The sequence below is a fragment of the Primulina tabacum genome, chromosome 3, assembly GCF_025594145.1.
Source record: "Primulina tabacum isolate GXHZ01 chromosome 3, ASM2559414v2, whole genome shotgun sequence".
In the NCBI taxonomy this organism is placed as follows: Eukaryota; Viridiplantae; Streptophyta; class Magnoliopsida; order Lamiales; family Gesneriaceae; genus Primulina; species Primulina tabacum.
In genome coordinates, this window is record NC_134552.1 from 5039764 (window position 1) to 5057932 (window position 18169).

The 18169-nt window shown below is 35.7% G+C and overlaps 3 protein-coding genes and 1 long non-coding RNA gene across 7 annotated transcripts; 1 reads left to right on the forward strand and 3 right to left on the reverse strand.

Annotated features, from left to right (window-relative positions):
- Positions 1–4055: 4055 nt before the first annotated feature.
- On the forward strand, positions 4056–6903 carry LOC142539519 (glycerol-3-phosphate dehydrogenase [NAD(+)]-like). Its single transcript, XM_075645046.1, has 10 exons — positions 4056–4428; positions 4592–4668; positions 4764–4836; positions 4921–5138; positions 5217–5324; positions 5414–5477; positions 5571–5608; positions 5700–5820; positions 5925–6028; positions 6656–6903. Exons 1-10 carry the CDS (start codon positions 4119–4121, stop codon positions 6836–6838), a joined length of 1296 nt encoding a protein of 431 aa, XP_075501161.1. The 5' UTR covers positions 4056–4118; the 3' UTR covers positions 6839–6903.
- A 222-nt stretch (positions 6904–7125) lies between these two features.
- On the reverse strand, positions 7126–10818 carry LOC142539520 (uncharacterized). Of its 2 annotated transcripts, none has more exons than XM_075645048.1 (5): positions 10189–10818; positions 8381–8417; positions 8040–8276; positions 7887–7934; positions 7126–7790 (listed from the first exon to the last, which is right to left on the reverse strand). In XM_075645048.1, the coding sequence occupies exons 1-5, from the start codon at positions 10374–10376 to the stop codon at positions 7311–7313; spliced, it is 990 nt and encodes a 329-aa protein (XP_075501163.1). In that variant the 5' UTR covers positions 10377–10818; the 3' UTR covers positions 7126–7310. The 2 variants fall into 2 exon arrangements, with proteins under 2 accessions (XP_075501163.1, XP_075501162.1); XM_075645047.1 differs by having other exon boundaries at positions 10075–10750.
- A 345-nt stretch (positions 10819–11163) lies between these two features.
- On the reverse strand, positions 11164–13607 carry LOC142539523 (uncharacterized). Its single transcript, XR_012818936.1, has 2 exons — positions 12849–13607; positions 11164–11405 (listed from the first exon to the last, which is right to left on the reverse strand). It is a non-coding gene; the product is annotated as an uncharacterized LOC142539523 (long non-coding RNA).
- Positions 13608–13980: 373 nt separating this feature from the next.
- On the reverse strand, positions 13981–17794 carry LOC142539522 (pre-rRNA-processing protein ESF2). Of its 3 annotated transcripts, XM_075645051.1 has the most exons (9): positions 17084–17146; positions 16936–17004; positions 16313–16628; positions 16075–16138; positions 15754–15821; positions 14841–14930; positions 14620–14750; positions 14347–14457; positions 13981–14266 (listed from the first exon to the last, which is right to left on the reverse strand). In XM_075645051.1, exons 3-9 carry the CDS (start codon positions 16560–16562, stop codon positions 14249–14251), a joined length of 732 nt encoding a protein of 243 aa, XP_075501166.1. In that variant the 5' UTR covers positions 16563–16628; positions 16936–17004; positions 17084–17146; the 3' UTR covers positions 13981–14248. The 3 variants fall into 3 exon arrangements, with proteins under 3 accessions (XP_075501166.1, XP_075501167.1, XP_075501165.1); XM_075645052.1 differs by lacking the exons at positions 16936–17004; positions 17084–17146 and adding an exon at positions 17617–17794 and having other exon boundaries at positions 16313–16585; XM_075645050.1 differs by lacking the exons at positions 16936–17004; positions 17084–17146 and adding an exon at positions 17617–17792.
- Positions 17795–18169: the final 375 nt, after the last annotated feature.

The following is an 18169-nucleotide window of genomic DNA, read 5'->3' on the forward strand; positions in this document are numbered from 1 at the left end:
ATGATTCCCATAGACATACAATAATCATTGAAAGTTTGGGAAGTAAATTCACCAGCATTATCAAGTCTAATTTTCTTGATTGTATAATCGGTAAATTGATTCTTCAATTTTATTATTTGAGCAAGTAATCTTGCAAATGCAACATTTCGAGTAGACAATAAACATGCATGTGACCATCTGCTGGAGGCATCAATCAATACCATAAAGTATCTGAATGGTCCACATGGTGGATGGATTGGTCCACAAATATCATCCTGAATACGTTCAAGAAACATTGGTGATTCAGTTTGGATTTTGACTGGTGATGGTCTTATAATAAGTTTTCCAAGAGAACATGCTTTACATTGAAACTTATTATTCTGAAAGATCTTCTGGTCATTCAGTGGATGACCATGTGTATTTTCTATAATTTTTCGCATCATTGTTGAACCAGGATGTCCTAATCGATCATGCCAATTGGTTAATATTGAAGAATTATCAACTATCATGTTTGATTCAATGTGACTTATATGTGTATAATGCAATCCAGTAGGGAGCATTGGTTGTTTTTCAATCACATATTTCTTTCCTGATTTATATGTGATAAGACACATATACTTCTCATTCCCTTCATTCATTGTTTGAGTATCATAACAATGGGAATATATATCATTAAAACTCAACAAATTTCTTTTCGATTGTGGTGAATATAAAGCATCATTGATAAAAAAATTTGAACCATTAGGTAACAAAAATTGTGCTTTACCACATCCTTTAATCAAGTCTACAGGACCTGATATTGTATTCACCGTTGGTTTGTTTATAGAGCTTGCAAAGGTGCTCAGGGGCTCGACAAATACGAGACCAATGTCCTGGAGTGCCGCATCTGAAACAAGAACTTTCAAATCTTTTCGAGTGATTTTCATTAACACTCATGTTCTCATGATGTCTTTTCTGTTGGTGGTTCGTGAGGCCCTTTTGAGATGAATTATAAAAATAACTATCTCTATTGTTTTCAAAACCACGGCCTCGACCACGACCACGACCACGACCAAAACGTGCCGCATCTGAAACAAGAACTTTCAAATCTTTTCGAGTGATTTTCATTAACACTCATGTTCTCATGATGCCTTTTCTGTGGGTGGTTCGTGATGCCCTTTTGAGATGAGTTATAAAAATAACTATCTCTATTGTTTTCAAAACCACGGCCTCGAACACGACCACGACCAATTCCACGTCCACGTCCACGACCACGACCTCAACCTCGACCAAAACCTTGTCTCTGGATTTGATTTTGGTTTCCAGGTTTAAATTCATTTTTATTCACAGCATTTACTTCTGGAAATGCTGTTGATCCAGTGGGTCGGGACTGATGATTTCTCATTAATATCTCATTGTTCTTTTCCGCCACAAGAAGACAGGCGATGAGTTCAGAATATCTCGCAAATCCACGCACTCTATATTGTTGTTGTAAAGTTATATTTGATGCGTGAAACGTGGAAAATGTTTTTTCAAGCATTTCCGATTCTGTAACCTCATGTCCACAAAATTTTAGCTGCGAGATTATTCGATACATCGCTGAATTATAATCACTGACTTTCTTAAAATCTTGGAATCTTAACATATTCCATTCATCACGGGCGGTCGGAAGTATAACTTCCCTTATATGTTCAAATCTTTCTTTCAATCCTTTCCACAGAGCCATGTGATCTTTTTCGATGAGATATTCACATTTTAAACCTTCATCGAGATGTCGACACAAAAATATTATAGCTTTTGTTTTTTCTTGTGATGAAGATATACCATTTTCTTTAATGGTCTCGCTTAGACCCAATGACTCAAGATGCATTTCTACATCGAGAGTCCATTGCATATAATTTTTCCCGTGATGTCGAGCGCAACAAATTCGCGCTTTGTCAAATTTGACATGGTGGTACTAAAAAATTACGATGCATTTTATTAGTTAATAAATATTGCAATACAAAGTAATGGATAAACAACAAGTACAAGTATTTGTAAAAATAAAGAAAACACACGAGGAGGATATTCTCCGATAAATAAAAGACTCGTGAGTATGATAACCAAAATAATTAAAAATAACCGTGAGAAAGCCATCTTCTTTTTCTTCGAAAATTTGATGAAGAATAATTTTTAGAGAATAGGAGAAAGTTGGAGTGATTGAAAGAGTTTGTGAGATCATATTTATAGGGCAAAAACTAGCCGTTTTGTTACCGTTTATGACCGTTGGTGTACAAAAAAATAAATGTATGTATTTGTATAATTTTATGGTAATAATATAGTGTATATAATATTAGTCATGTTTAAATAATTATGTATATCATATCACATTATTATAATGCGGTGTCACAAGTTATTTTGTTTAAAAATCTTATAGGCTTTTATACTTGTCGTATCCCTTACCGGGAGTGTGGGATGTCGTCTTAACATCCTCCCAGGATTTATAACAAGTTTTTGAAAAATTTATTTTTGTTATTTCTGAATAACATTATATTATATATTAAATAGATACACAATAAATAAATAAACAGTAAAATAAATATTATTACTTTTGTTACCTTTTCTTCTGTTTTGGAGCTTGGAAAAATATGGAGGATTTTTAGAGCTTCGTGCTGATAACGTGTTGTGAAAAGTATGGTAAAAAGTAAAAATCTCAAACTCTCAAAATTTACCAAACTACACACTTTATAATATTTTTCTCTCTACTCAATTGTATCAAATTTTTACAAATGTAGACCTATTTATAGGATTTCTTTGGAAAACAATCCAAAAATAATTTCATCATTACATACATCATCACACACTAATTTTCAATATTCAACACCTAATTTTACCTAATTTTCAACATTCAACACCTAATTTTACCTAATTTTCAACATTCAACACCTAATTTTACCTAATTTTCAACATTCAACATTATAATTTTCAACACAAATATTTTTCGTATTTTCAACACAAATACCTGAATTTAGGTGAAAATTTTAAAAGTGTTGAATATGAAATGGGTAATTACGGAAAAAAGAAAGGTTGTGGGTTCCACTTGCCTCCAATCTCGTGGCCACAATCAGTGAACTCCTATTATTCGTTCTCTTTTTCTTTTGTAAGTGTAATGAAACTAATTAATCATCTCCAATTTCATGAAAATGGCTAATTAACATAAAATTAGATATGTTGTGAGACGATTTCATAAAGTTATCTTCGTGAGACGAGTTAATTCGATTCATAACTAGAGTGAAAAGTAATATTTTTCGTTGATCAAGTCGAATAAGTGTCAGTGTCAATTTGTATTTACTATTTTATACTTGATTCCTAGAATTCAGACCGGAATCGAGTTTGCAATATATGATCTGGTTTCGATTCGATCTCGTATTGATATTAAAGACATCGATCTTATGATCGAAATCGTCGGTGTTAAAACTATGATCGCAAAAACAATAATATAAATCTATACTATCTATAAATATGCGAGTTTGAATTGTGGATTTACTTAGTTACCCTTTCACTCATCATTACTTCATTAATGTTTTACTTAGTTACCCTTTCACTTTTTCATTGTGAATAATATTTGGATTAAAAATATCTTTGTTACTATCTATAAATATGTGAGTTTGAATTGCAAATTTACTTAGTTACCCTTTCACTCACTATTACTTCATTAATATTTTACTTAGTTACTCTTTCACGTTTTCATTGTGAATAATATTTGGATAAAAAATATTTTTGTTAATTTGATAGAGCTATCATTATGTTACAATCACACGAATTGAAAAATGTTATATAAATAAATGAATATATTTGATTTATCGTCATTATGTTTTTTATTTATTGTGTTTTGATATATTTAGATTAATAAATAATTATAAACAAGATGTTATTCAAATGATTTTAAAAATTATCTGATTTTTTATTTTTTATTATTAGTCACGTACGTGTCGCGGCACTGTGATATTCTTATTCCTGGTAATGAAAATAGAAAAGTCCACGTGGGATGAAAAGCCGTTGGTGTTGAAATTAATATATAACAGATTGTAATTATTTATATAGAAGAGATCGCCAAATTTAACATCACCCTGCATTGATACTAACGATATGTGTGCTGTATTGTCTTCTCTGCCCACTGAATGCCATTTAATTCTTCGCCTCTCCTATTTTCCCTCTTCTCCATTCCTCTCCGCTCCGCCGTTTCTCCGCATTCCCCTTTCTCCTTTCGATTCTGTTCCATCTTCCCTTCTTCTCTGTTTGTGTATATGGCTCCGTTTCTCGAAACCCAGAAGACACCTCTCGACGGGGAGAGTAATCACAATGCCGCCGGAGCTGGGAGTCAAGCGCCGCCGATGCCGTCCAGAGTCACGGTTGTTGGAAGTGGGAATTGGGGGAGCGTCGCAGCCAAGCTCATTGCGTCCAACACCCTCAAGCTTAATTCATTTCACGGTTTCCTTTTTTTTTTCTTTTTTTTTACCTCGTTTGTTGATCGTTCGTGTTCGTATTTCAGCATAATAGACAATTTTCTTTATCAGTAAATGGAATAAATTTAGCTGTAAGCATTTTAGATTTGTTTTCTGATTTGTAAACTAATTTCGGGGTGCGTATACAGATGAAGTGAGGATGTGGGTGTTTGAGGAAGTATTGCCAACAGGTGAAAAGCTCTCTGAAGTTATAAATCAAACCAATGTAACGTGTTGCTTGTTCTTTTATTCTTACTGGATCTTAATTTATCCAGGTACGAATTTATCCGCAACTTAGTTAAATTGTTCCTTCTTTTACAGGAGAATGTTAAATATCTTCCAGGCATAAAGCTTGGCAAAAATGTTGTTGCAGACCCTGATATTGAGAATGCAGGTATGCAAATCTTGATTGGTTAGTACCATAAATTCGAATAAGACAACGGGCGTGAATTCGTATGTTTGTTTTGAAATTGGCCAGTGAGGGATGCCAACATGTTGGTATTTGTGACACCCCACCAATTCATGGAGGGGATATGCAAAAAGCTAGTAGGAAGGACAAGGGATAACGCGGAAGCAATCTCTCTGATTAAAGGGATGGAGGTGAAGAAGGAAGGTCCATGCATGATTTCTACACTCATCTCCGAACAACTCGGAATTAATTCTTGTGTTCTTATGGGAGCAAATATTGCCAATGAGGTCATTTGGGCAGCCGGTCTCTTATGCTTAGCACAACTAATAAATCCTTTTTGACAACAGAGATCGATGTGTGTGCAGATTGCCGTGGAGAAATTTAGTGAGGCGACCGTGGGATATAGAAAAGATAAAGAGATTGCAGAGAAATGGGTAAAACTGTTCAACACCTCTTACTTCATGGTCTCAGCGGTTAGTGATATTACTCGACAATCGTTTCATTCAATTATATATACAGTTGTAATGTAACCATACACAATCTTATATCGAATTAAAAACAGGTCCAAGATGTGGAAGGAGTTGAACTATGTGGAACACTGAAAAATGTTGTGGCTATTGCTGCAGGTATATTCTGCCATTTCAAACTTTCTTAATGTTGAGTTGTTTAATGGTGTTGTAACTACTGGAGAGTTGGTTATTATTGAATTCGTGAAATAGGTTTCGTGGATGGGTTGGAGATGGGAAACAATACGAAGGTGAAAGAAGCATCAATTTTCTGAGCTTAATTTCTTGGTCAGTTTCTTGATATCAGTCACCTTAAAAAATTTCTATATGGTGATTTACTAGGCTGCAATAATGAGAATTGGTTTGAGAGAAATGAAGGCGCTTTCAAAGCTGCTTTTCCCTTCTGTGAAAGACAGTACATTCTTCGAAAGCTGCGGCGTTGCAGATTTAATCACAACATGCTGTAAGCTGGCTCTTATGGACTTCGTTTTGGTGAACCTCTGACTTCACCTTTTGAATTTGTGTAAAGACAAAGACTTAAGTAGTTTTGTGTGTTTCAACTGGCAGTGGGGGGAAGAAATAGGAAGTGCGCAGATGCTTTTGCTAGGAATGGTGGGAAGAGATCTTTCGATGAGCTTGAAGCAGAGATGTTGCAGGGCCAGAAATTACAGGTACCACCAGCTAACAAATAAAATGTGTTGAATGATAAATTTAGGGTGTGTTTGGGTTAAAGAATATGAAGTTCTTCGAATCCATAATTTTGAACGCATTTCATCAAATTAAACACTCTTCAATAAGAATTTTGAGAGACATCACATTCATCCAAGATGAAAACCATCTGAAATCCGGAGTTGAATTCTTTTTCAAATCAAATGAATCCATCTAAATACAACTTTATTGAATTCAAGATTTTCAAGCCGGGATTCACCAATGGACTGAAAACCAATATTGTATGATTATTAATAAAAATTGTAGTCTTTATTGACCAAAAACTCACAATGCGTTCCCCTAATTCAAAATTCTTGGCAAGTCACTCTCATTTAAATTCTTGGATAGCCAATTAATGCAAGTCGGCATATATAATTCTTTCACACAAGATGATCAATGAGTTGTTTTGCTCGAGGAATCGACATATCAAGTCTAAAACTTCTTTTTGCAGCGCTTTGTTATATCTAATTCATTCGCACAACACATCAATCAGTTATTTTTCTCGAGGGATCGATGTATCAAGGCTAAAACTTCTGTTAATGGTTCTTCTTTAGTTGCCTATTTTGTATAATCCAATTCAATTTATGCAGGGTGTATCAACTGCAAAAGAGGTTTATGAAGTTTTGAATCATCGAGGATGGTTAGAGCTTTTCCCTCTGTTCTCGACAGTGCACAAGATTTGCATTGGTCAACTCCCACCGTCAGCCATAGTCGAGTACAGTGAGCATAAACCCAACTTTTCCATTGTTGGAGGCTCTGCTCAATTTTTCTGATCTTTTTGCACTAACAAATTTTACACTACATACTCGAATTTATAATATTACATTTTGCTCTTCAACTAGTATCACTTGCAAACTATCGCATCGTTGTAGCATACGGGAGAAAACAGATATACTCAAACTTATGGATCCAAATCTATATTCGACTCCACAGCTAGATTTCAATCTTTCCAGTTGCACCATTTCGACTCCACAGCTAGATTTCTAATATGTTCCCACAGAAAACTCGGAGAGAGTTTAGCAAATAGATCCAAGATATCACTATGCGAAATTCCAATGGGTTAAAAAGAAACCTATTCGACTAGGAATTCGTAACTAAGTTCAGTTATTACACATTATACCCACAAACAACAAATCATAAACCAGGGAATCAACAAGACAGAAGACAAATCAACCCCAAACACATTTTTCTATACCCCTCGTTGCCATATTCAATGCATAAATTTTACAAAATTCAAGGGAAAATTTACCCAGTACGTATTCTATCCAATGTGTCTACACTCTTCCGAGCTCTTTCCACTTGAAGGTCAACACTTTTCCGTGCCTTCTCAATGCAGTCAACGCTTCTGCGCGACCTTTCCAACTTTTCGAATGCCCTTAATTTATCCAGCTTGTCACCATTGTTTGAATGAATTTTCAATCTCTCGGGTTTGTCTGTACTGTGCCTGGGCTTTTCTCTCCGGTCATTGCTCTTTCTTGGAGCATCAAATAAATCCGTACTCTTTCTAGATGGCTCAATCAGGTCTGTGCTTTTCCTAGTACTGCTTCTGTGTGAAGTTGACCTCTCCACAGTTGCCACAAACTTCTTCAAATGTCTGATGTACTCTGGGTAGAGTTCTAAATCACAGTGATTTCCTCCTTTAACCCATAAGGGTTCATGTTTCTCCTTGCACAGTTCCCAGAGTTGCTTACCATGTGAAAAATCAACAACCTCATCAGCCGTTCCCTGCACACGCAATATTGCTTAAATCATGTGAACTTGCAAGCTCATAAAGCCACTGATGTTAAAAAAAATTGCAATTGATGAAAATTTAGCACTTACATGAATAATAAGTACAGGACAATTAACGAGAGGGATTTTATCAATGTTCTGCAACATGACCAAGTAACAAATATTGAGCAAAAATATCAATATACACAAATTTTTCAACCAAGAGATTAGTAAAGACTTCTGATAAGGGGAGAGAGACTGTACCTTGTAGATGTCAAACCAGTAAGTGCGCTTAACAGGATACATGACTCTCACTCCTGAGAGTATAGGACTATGCAACACAACAGCTCTTAACCTAGACAACCGAGTTGCAAGTTCCAGAGTCGGTCCGCTTCCAACAGATTGACCATAGAGAATAATATCTTCCTGTTTAGTTCCATAGTTCTCCTCAAGACACTTAAATACTGCGTCAATATCTCCATAAGTATTCTGCTCACTGGGCTACAAATATGATAACCACATTGTAGATTTTATTCTTGAGTTTGGCAAGTAAACTACATCGTATGATCCCAAAACTGAAAAAAGTTGAATGACGTTATACACACCTTCCCAGATGACTGGCCATACCCAGAGTAGTCATACCTGAACAAATTACAAAAGCATCACAAATACGATCTGTTTTCAGCTTAAAAAACAGCTTTCATGAAATCTTATTTATGAAAATATGGGCAAATTGCATCTGCACCCCTGTAAAAATTCAAAAAAAAAAAAAACGAAAAACACTTGGTAAAACCAGTGTTTTTAAAATCGATCATAAAACCCCTTACAAATTGGGTCAATGTGCTTGATTTTTTTAAAACACGGGCCTAAATATGTTTGATTTTTAAAGAATGGACGTATATTAGCCTTTTAATATTTTTAGGGGGTTTTATACCTTTTAGACTATCATCAACAGGGGTTCATATGCAATTAGCCCATGAAAATGTAAAAGGATGGGGTCAATTCAGGAGTAAATCTCTCAAATGTAAAGAGTGTCAACAATTATTCCCAAGATTTCACACTCCCAACATGATTAAGAAAATACTTAAAGCATGTGTGATGTTTCAAAAATTTGCTTTCGAGTAGGCTCGTTGTAGCAATACACTAAAAAGGTAATCTGGATCAATTTGGTTGCTAGAGACTTTAACATCATCAAAGACGACGACAACAAATTATGAAATTGGAACTATAGTCAAACCTGTTGATGAAATGCCATCAAATGTTGGACCACTTAAGCTTTCAAGCAATTGGACCATAAATAATTAAAGGCACAACCAATTATGGTTTTTACATCAGCTAGATATACAAATCATTTTCCAGAAACACGAGCAAATTGATACTACGATAAGTTATTTAGATTTTCCAATAAAACCAGGCTCACCTTGGAAAAACTGAAAATTGGCTAATTTTAATACCAATTTAGTTTCATACAACTTCACTAAAACCAATGAAGCTGAGTAGTTCATCAATAAAATTCAAAGATCAAATACTTAAGTACTTATTGGCACTATCAAGCCAATTAATGTCTTCAACCCACTTCCAGCTTTCAAACAAATGAGTAATTGTTAATTAAATAACACCAATGAGGTTGTCAAGCTTCATTAACTAAAATTGAACAGGGACACTGCCTTGCACATGTTTAGAGGTTACTTTCACCAATCACCAACTAATAAAAATTGAAACAAAACCTTCTTCCTCGATCCATCACTCTCTTGATTAAAAAGAGAAATTCAAAATAGGCAAACAAATAGACATCCTTCAACACATTGCAAGCACTGCAGACAATCACTTGATTGACGCATTACCCAAAGTTGTCATCATATCTAATTTCATTAGTGTATTTCTCAATTAAGTTCATCATATTTATATTTTAACGTCCAATAAAGGGGTACTTTAATCAGTCTGCCTCGTCACAGTTGATATCTGCGGTAAGATTCAGCCTTTGATCCAAAACATCTTTCAGCTCCGAGAAACTTCATCGAGCTTATTCTATACAGTTCACAATAGCAAATCTAGCGCAGTCGATTCTTACATGACATAATCGCAAACGCCACGAAAAAATGATCTACCATCATAGATACTTTTCTTACTACCACATCCACTATACTCCGAAAAATCCAAAATGCGAATTTGAAATATAGCTAATCTTACTTCATAAACATAGAAAAATAACATGAACGAAAACTTCACAGATAACGACCATGATCGCAAACCCGAAAGTAAAACATAGCAGCGACACAAGTAGAGAAGCTCAAATTACCCGATCAAATTGACACGCAAGTGAATACTGAGCTCCATAAAAAGTTCATACATCTGCCCCAGATCAGCGGCATTGCCATGGGAATAGAGAAGTGTAGAACTAGCCATGGGATACCTCACGTAAACGGCCACGATCTCTGTACCACGCCGCGTAGGCAGCCTCATAACCTCCACGTTTTCCCGGTGCGGAAACGGGCTCAACAGCAGCAGACCCGTCCCTTCATCGTTTACCACCTTGTAAGACGGGGGATTAGGCGGAAAGAAAGCGAACTTCGCTGCCATCGATGACGTCATCCCGCCCATGATCGATCAATATATTATCCCACTTCACTTGGGTGGTTTTCTTTCCGTTGGACGAGCTCCAGCTAACACTTAACAGCTACCGTTTCAATAGAAGTAAAGGGTGAAAGGGAGTGAACCGTAGGAAAAGTGTAGATGGAGAAACCAAACAATAATGGAAGTGGGGAAGCCGAAAGGGAAAGTGTGTGCATGTGGAGAGAGGAAAACACTTTTGTAGAAATGTTTCATCTTTTGATATTCGATGACGCATGGAACATGTTTGTATTATTGTCCGTATGTCAAATCGAAAAGGCCGCGAGACCCCCCTAAATTCCTTCTCCTTGTTCTAATTTTCTTTGTGGGTTTGGTTTGCCGCTGCCCCACATTTCAATTTTTTTTGGATTTTTTTTGTTCATGACAAATACATAATTTTCATTTTCAACTTTTCGAATTAGGCCAACTCAAATCATTTCACTGTTTTGGACACTTTATCCCTAATTACAACCCTTTTGAGAATGAATGCATAATACCCTTTTCTTCTCCAAATATTTTCTTTTTTTTGGAAATGCTGTTTAGATAAAAGATTACTCATTCGGACCTACCATATTATAGCTTTTTTCTAATTAAAAAAAGTCATTTTTAAAAAATGAAATTTGTGGGAATCCATCTATTAAATATTCCCATATGTGAAGAGTGGAGAGGTTGTGATATACTGCTATGCCGGTTTCCCAGGTAGGTTTGAAGTGAGGTGAATGAGGTTGAGAATGATTATAGAGTATAGTAGTGGATTTGGTGATTATTTCATTCAGTCTTCAATAAAATATAATCTTTTATTAGCAGCAGATGATTTCATGGACAGACGTAGTTGCACGATAAAAGGCCGATCCCGCCTCGATTGCACCGTGGTCGAATTCAAATCGCTACGGCGGATTAAAGAAAGGGGAGAGGAGGAATTCGTGTGTCCCACCATCAGCTTTTCCTTTCTCATCATCTTTAGCATGTATGATTCACAAAAGGTAGGTTCAGATGCTGAAGCTTCAACAACATTATTCCCTACAAAGCAAAAGTAAACCAAAGCAAGCATGAGGCATGTGCAAAGGACCCAATTTTCCGGTGTCCATGTCCATGGGATATGATGATGGCTCGTGCTGATCAGATCAATTGAGAATAATTGGTGAAAGAGTAGGTATCAAGGGAGCTAGCCAGCTCTCACTAAAAGTCATACCACCAAACAAATGTCAACAAAATTTCTTACTCCATTGTTATTTTAAATGTTTCCTTTTGTTTTATTGCTCTGAGAAGTCATCTGTATCAAATATGTGTTTCGAACTAAAATAAATCCTTTTCTCCATTTCTTATTCACAACAGTGTTATGATCCTCTTATGGATCAGCAACATGTATATGCATATATAATTGGCGAAGCGAACCAAACAGAAGAACAAATGTTTCTTCTCATGGCGAATTTAGCAAAACCAGCAGAACTATAGAGCATTTCACCTCTTGAATAGGTAATGTTCACACTTTCACCAGTTTCTAATATTTTCCATAATTTATCAAACCTTTCATGTTCAAGGTGGCCAGGCAAAATAGGTAAGGTTCACACTTTCATACAAAAAAAAAAAAAAAGAAAGAAAGGAACAAAAAGAAGAAAGAAAGAAAATCGAACCGATCAAACCAATTGAGACGTAGAAAAGCTTTACCATCAGCATATGTTCCTTTCATCACAAAGTTCAAAAACATGATACACTCCAGGAGTAACATACATCAGGTTGGAAAACAAACATAAAAGACAAAACAAAAATGCGCAGTTAAAGCAAAAGCATAAACCAGCTAAAAGAAACCATAAAAAAAAAGTTAGTGCTACAGCCCATTTGTCATCCTTGTGCACGTCTATTTCCAACAGCGCATATTTCTTCGGAGCCCATCAGCCAACTAGGATGTATCAGCATAAGTTTTAAGGAGTAGAACACAAAAATTGCATAATTATCACATCATCCTGTTCTTGAATTATTTAACCCTCCATGATACAAATGGAATTAGGGTACAAGGAGATATCTATGTTTGAAAATTTGGATTAAATAATCCATGAAGAATATAATGAAGAACGAATTCCTGGTAAACCCATCAGCTTTCCCACACGGATGAACAAAAAAGTGCATCTAAACAATTGAATATGACCAAATTGATAATTCATGACCCAATTCAAACAAGCTGGTTAAATTTGGAGCTCAGGAACATATGCAATAACATCGTCATCGATTCGATCGTGACTCGCCCAATAAGTATTTTATAATAAGAACTTAAAAGAACGAAGACTATTCAAATATTGTTAACCAGCCACCCGTACATTCAACCAGCAGCCCAGAACCAGCAATTACTTTCTTCATCGCAAAATGTAATGCTCTTTGCCAATCATGTCATAATTAATTGCAGAAATAGGAGAAATGCAATCCTTTTCCCTTGAAAAAGAATCAACAAAAGCTGCAGAGGCTCACCTGTTGAATAAACCTAATGCATAATAATCAAAACTACGTCTTCCTCCTCAAACGCTTTCTCAGTTTCCTCAACTTGTGCTTGTTCATCTTCTTCTTCCTCTTCTTCTTCACACTATCAGCCCTAATGGTACGGGAATCTTCATCATCATCAATGACATTATCGAGCTCCAATCGAAATGGGACGGTTGTAGAACCATGATTTAGAAAGAATTCAAAAGAGAAGCCCGGGTAGAAACTTGAATCACTAAACCGAGTTCCTTTTATATCTTCCGTCATAAGGCGATCGAAGAAGGAGAACTGATCGATGGGTTTGGTGATTTGGGGGACTTGAGTCAGCACCAATGGCGTTGGTAGTTGAGTTTGCCCTTTGTGAAGATAATTGATAATTCTACCTCTTGAATTCAATTGATTTCTGGGAAATCTTTGGAAACCAGACGCCGACATGTTTGAAGTGGTAATTCTGCTGAATCAATCCGTCGGTAAAATTGAGGACTGTAAAATTGAGAACGGCGAGATTTTGCTGATCAGGGTTTCGGAAGATTTAGGATGCGACACACAGTTCAGAGTCGCGTTTTTTAGTGCGAGTTCGCTTCGTGCACGAGTTTCAGGCCATTAAGTAATAATTCCAATCTCTTCCGGGGGGCAAAAAACCGTAGAAATTCAAATAACTATCCCAATAACAGATTACTAAGATTAAAAAAATATTTTATTGTATTTTTTTTTATGCTTATAGTCCTAAAATTTCATTGTTTTTAGGTTGATGTCTTGAAGCAACACAAACAAACACGTCTTTTACTCTGTAGAAGTGAGATATGACAAAAGGCTTAAAAAATATAATTCGAATGTCATATCAATAATACCCCGTATATAGTAAGATATAGTTTGGAGAACAACTTGTTTTCAAAGTGTTCAGCTAGTTTCGGATGGATGTATTTTCATTTGTGGTCAAGTGGAGTTGAGGATTGTGCTTGGTTTCAATCATTGGATGACTAACAAAGCGAGGTTAATGAATGCATTGAACTGATTAATGTGCTTTATCTCAGGCATTCACAAAATCCACACACTAGTGTAGAACTATGGATTCTGGATAGTGCATGTGGTTCAGGTAAATTCAAACACCAAAACTAGTTGGTAAAATCTACAGTGCGAGCAACTTCTATATTCAGCCGAACATGCTTCTTATGTTATGTGAGAAATTTGAACACACATTTTGGTTGCTATTATTCAGATCGCAGAATGTTTTACATTATCATCCGTTAAATTTACCATCTCATCATAACAATAGTTGAATTTCAAGCACGCCACCGCTAAGTTGCAATGAAAAGTGGCTGCAAAGCCAAAACTTGGATCGAAGGTGATCAGAAGTAGCAAGCAACGGCAAAACTGGGTAAATATGATCGTTAAGAACCACCAAAAACCTGAAAGAAGTGCACAACAGATCTTAAAATAACGATAGCTTGATTTCATGAGGGGGCATAAATCTGACAGAGATACTTACTCCTGCTAGGATATCCCTAGACAACTCCTTGGTATCTCCAGTTTCAGTAACAACTGGTTTTTTCTGAGGGAAGTTGCGTTTCACTTTAGGTATCATTTGAACTTTATGTTTCTGCATCAGCAAACAATAAAGTAAGCAGTAGTTAATTCGAATAAGAAAACTCAATTTGTGTTCCGTTAAAGATGATGGAATATTACACATGATACATCACTCAATCAACATAAAGTTAGATCATATATTGGAGCCCAAACACAAATTTACAACTAAATTCACCTTTTTTAGTCGTTCTTCAATTTTACTTAAGGTATTAGCCTGGTCGACTTTTGATAGGTAAAAGTCCCGCTCTCTTTTAGCAGCGGAGAGTTCCAATGCTAATTTCTGCTCTCGAGTCGCATTCTTGATTGCTGCAAACATTTGAGTTGTCTTAGCTCACTTCATGTCAAACGTACAGACTGTAACACGTCAGAAAATATGGAACAACCTAATTCGAGTACCTATCTCTTCGGTAAGATCATCCCACTTGAATTTGCTCAAGTATTTGATATTCCAAATGTCATAATAGAAGGATGACCTTTTCCTGCCACCTGAACCAGAATGTGTGAAGTGTCAAACACTAAAGTGATAATCATAATACAAGATATTTAACATAATCCATCAAATTTGATGATCAGGGGATGATTTCATGTAAAAAATCAAGTATCACTACAACTGTGATGGTGCGGTATCCCATTCTCAACCAGATATCATAGAATTGAGAAAGATCAAGTTTAAAAGCTATGTAGCACGGATACTCCTAATTTTTTTTAAGTACCGGATACGGATACGACACGTCGATACACGTGTCAAATACGAAAAATTCCACGTCGCCGACTATTTGTAGGTTTGACCAATCGGATACGTCTTGAACATGGCGAGGATAAGTCATGGACATGACCTGGATACGTTTTCCGGATATGTTTTGGAAAAATTACAAATAATAAAAAGTTTTAGGGGTTAAATCATCACCCCTCTCTTACCCATTGAAGTTCACTGACGCAGTTCGCGCGGCATCCCGCGTCGCCGTCAGTTCCTGGCCAGTTTTTTTGCTTTTTTTCTTAAATCCCCACTATGTTTTTTTTTAAAAATTTTAATGACAGCTTTAGTGTCATGTGGCTATGGTTGTTTCTCATCCATGATAAATCATGACTTCGCTCACTTCAACATTGTTCCTTATGGCTTTCTATCTCCAAAATTTTTAATTTTTAATACTAAATTATATAAATAAATATATATAATATTTAAATATATTTTAATAATTATCGTATGTCAGTCGTCATATCGCCATATCCGTATCGTATTCGATACAATACCTGTATCTATGCAACATAGTTTAAAAGAGATACAAACAAACTATTCTGTTCAACATACCAATTTGTTCGCCATTTAACGTCTTTGCTATTCTCTTCGCAACGCCTTTCTCAGTGAACTCAACCCACCTGCATCAAGAAAAGGCATATCAATTTTACCGGTTTTATAGGGTACGTGTCAAAAGGAGAAATGAAGAGCAGAAAATGAAACAAAAAACAAAAAGCAAAGAGCATCCTCTTTGAGATTGAATTTTGAACACTAAAAATTCAATCACAAGCAAGTCCAAAGTAACTAATAGCACTTATTTGTAACAGTCAATGTTACTAGCAAGGATGCTGAAGATACAAGGGCGGACTACAGACATTTCGGCATTAAACATACCCTTCTGAGAATTCTTGTCCTCGGAATCCACCAGACTTTTTACGACGAACTTGTGCAGCAGGATCTGCAAATAAAGATTAGCTAATAAGTAGCAATATCAGTCTGGTTAACTGGAAAATACTCCATTTGATACAAAGTGTTATCGTTACAAAAGTTAACTAAACATCTAGCCCAAAACCTCCCTCTTGAATCAACTAAAAACTCAACCCATTTCATTAGGAAAACTTCAATGCTTCACCTTCAGGCGAAAGATATATTCTTTGAATTTCTCCATACTCAGAAAGAATCTGGCGAAGCTTCAAAGGGTCCATATGAGGAGGTACTCTACTTAAATAGCAAACTCCTCGCTTGTCAGCTTTTTCAGTTTCCTTCATCAAGCTCTTCTTCATTTTGTGTTTCTGCCGTACTTTCTTAATCAATATATTCGAGCTTTTGTCATCCTCAGTTTGACAACTTGTTCCGGCTACCACTGGTTCTTCTACTGTCATCCTATCCAAATCTAACTAGACTTCTGCAATCAAAATGCTTCAACTTGATCCACACATAGCTAAAAACTGCACATAAGTAAAAGGTGAATCAAAATCCATGATGACTCCATTAAAGTTCAAGTCATACACTTGTGAAATAGGTTTAAATTACAAATAACGAATTGAGTAAATTGAATGCAATTCGCCAGATTTAAAAATAAACAATTATTTTTTAAAAAAAATATGAAGGTTAAAGAAGTTAAAGCCAACAGATCCAAAAATCTTCATAGAATTCAGTTGACAACACAAGTTTGAATTGAACTATAAATACGCCAACGAAGCTATTATCACAGATTAGAAGGAAAACTGGCAATCGATTAACTACTAAATGTACCAGTATCAACGTAGAAGACGTCGGAGCATTGTGCACGCGCCAACAATTCAGCTGAAAAACGATCGCGACCTGCACTACAAGCTAACAAAACTCATGATTTTAACCAACACTTAGAAATTTATCAAGAATTGAAGCTAAAAAAACGTACCCTAAATCGAAACAAAATCGTTAAAGAGAAGATTTTTATCGCGCGCAGATGTGAGGGAAGAGTTGTGGAGAAAAATCGGCCGACAACGCGAAAATTTATAGACAGGGTGAAATGTTTTTTAAAAGATCGTCGCTGTTAGCGACAAGTTTTGTACAAGTCGTCGCTGACCTAAATCGGCGACGGTATTACTTAAACCGTCGCTACATTTAGCGAAGGTTTATGCTAAAACCGTTGCTACATAAAAATTGCGACGGTTTCCAAACAACCGTCGCTAATACCTGTTTTTTGTTCCCGAAAACGCATGTGGTTCAGGTAAATTCAAACACCAAAACTAGTTGGTAAAATCTACAGTGCGAGCAACTTTTATATTCAGCCGAACATGCTTCTTATGTTATGTGAGAAATTTGAACGCACATTTTGGTTGCTATTATTCAATCGCAGAATGTTTTACATTATCGAACTATAAATACGCCGACGAAGCTATTATCACAGATTAGAAGGAAAACTGGCAATCGATTAACTACTAAATGTACCAGTATCTGCGGCATGTAGTTCCAGTAGCTTGATTACAGGAGGTGGGCGGCTGGTAAGCTGTCACAGCGGCCGAGGTTGAGGGGAAGCTTGGGATATGAGAGACTCTGTGAATGAATCCAAGGCCCGTGGCTGGGCTTTTCTCTGTTCAAATTGACCCAAAGCCCAACATATTTTATTCAAAAATCAGTATCAAGTGGTTTTTAAATCAAGTTCATGTAATAGTATTTGTTTAATTTAATTAAATTTTCACAAAAATAATTATAATAAAAAATTTGTATTATAATTATTTATTTATCAAATAGTATTTATTTATAATTTTTATTTTTAAACATTGCTCAATTCTGAATTTTTTCTTATTCACAATTTATAAATTTAATCATATCTGAAAAAACATAATCTTTTACATTCTTTCTAACTTGCTGACAGGTGTGGTGTATGTACATCAAAGCCTATTGACATTTTTTAAACTTTTTTTATTATCGTTTTATAAAAACAATTCAAACTTTCTGCAATTTGTCGGAATAAAAAACAAGCCAACCATAGTAAAAAAAA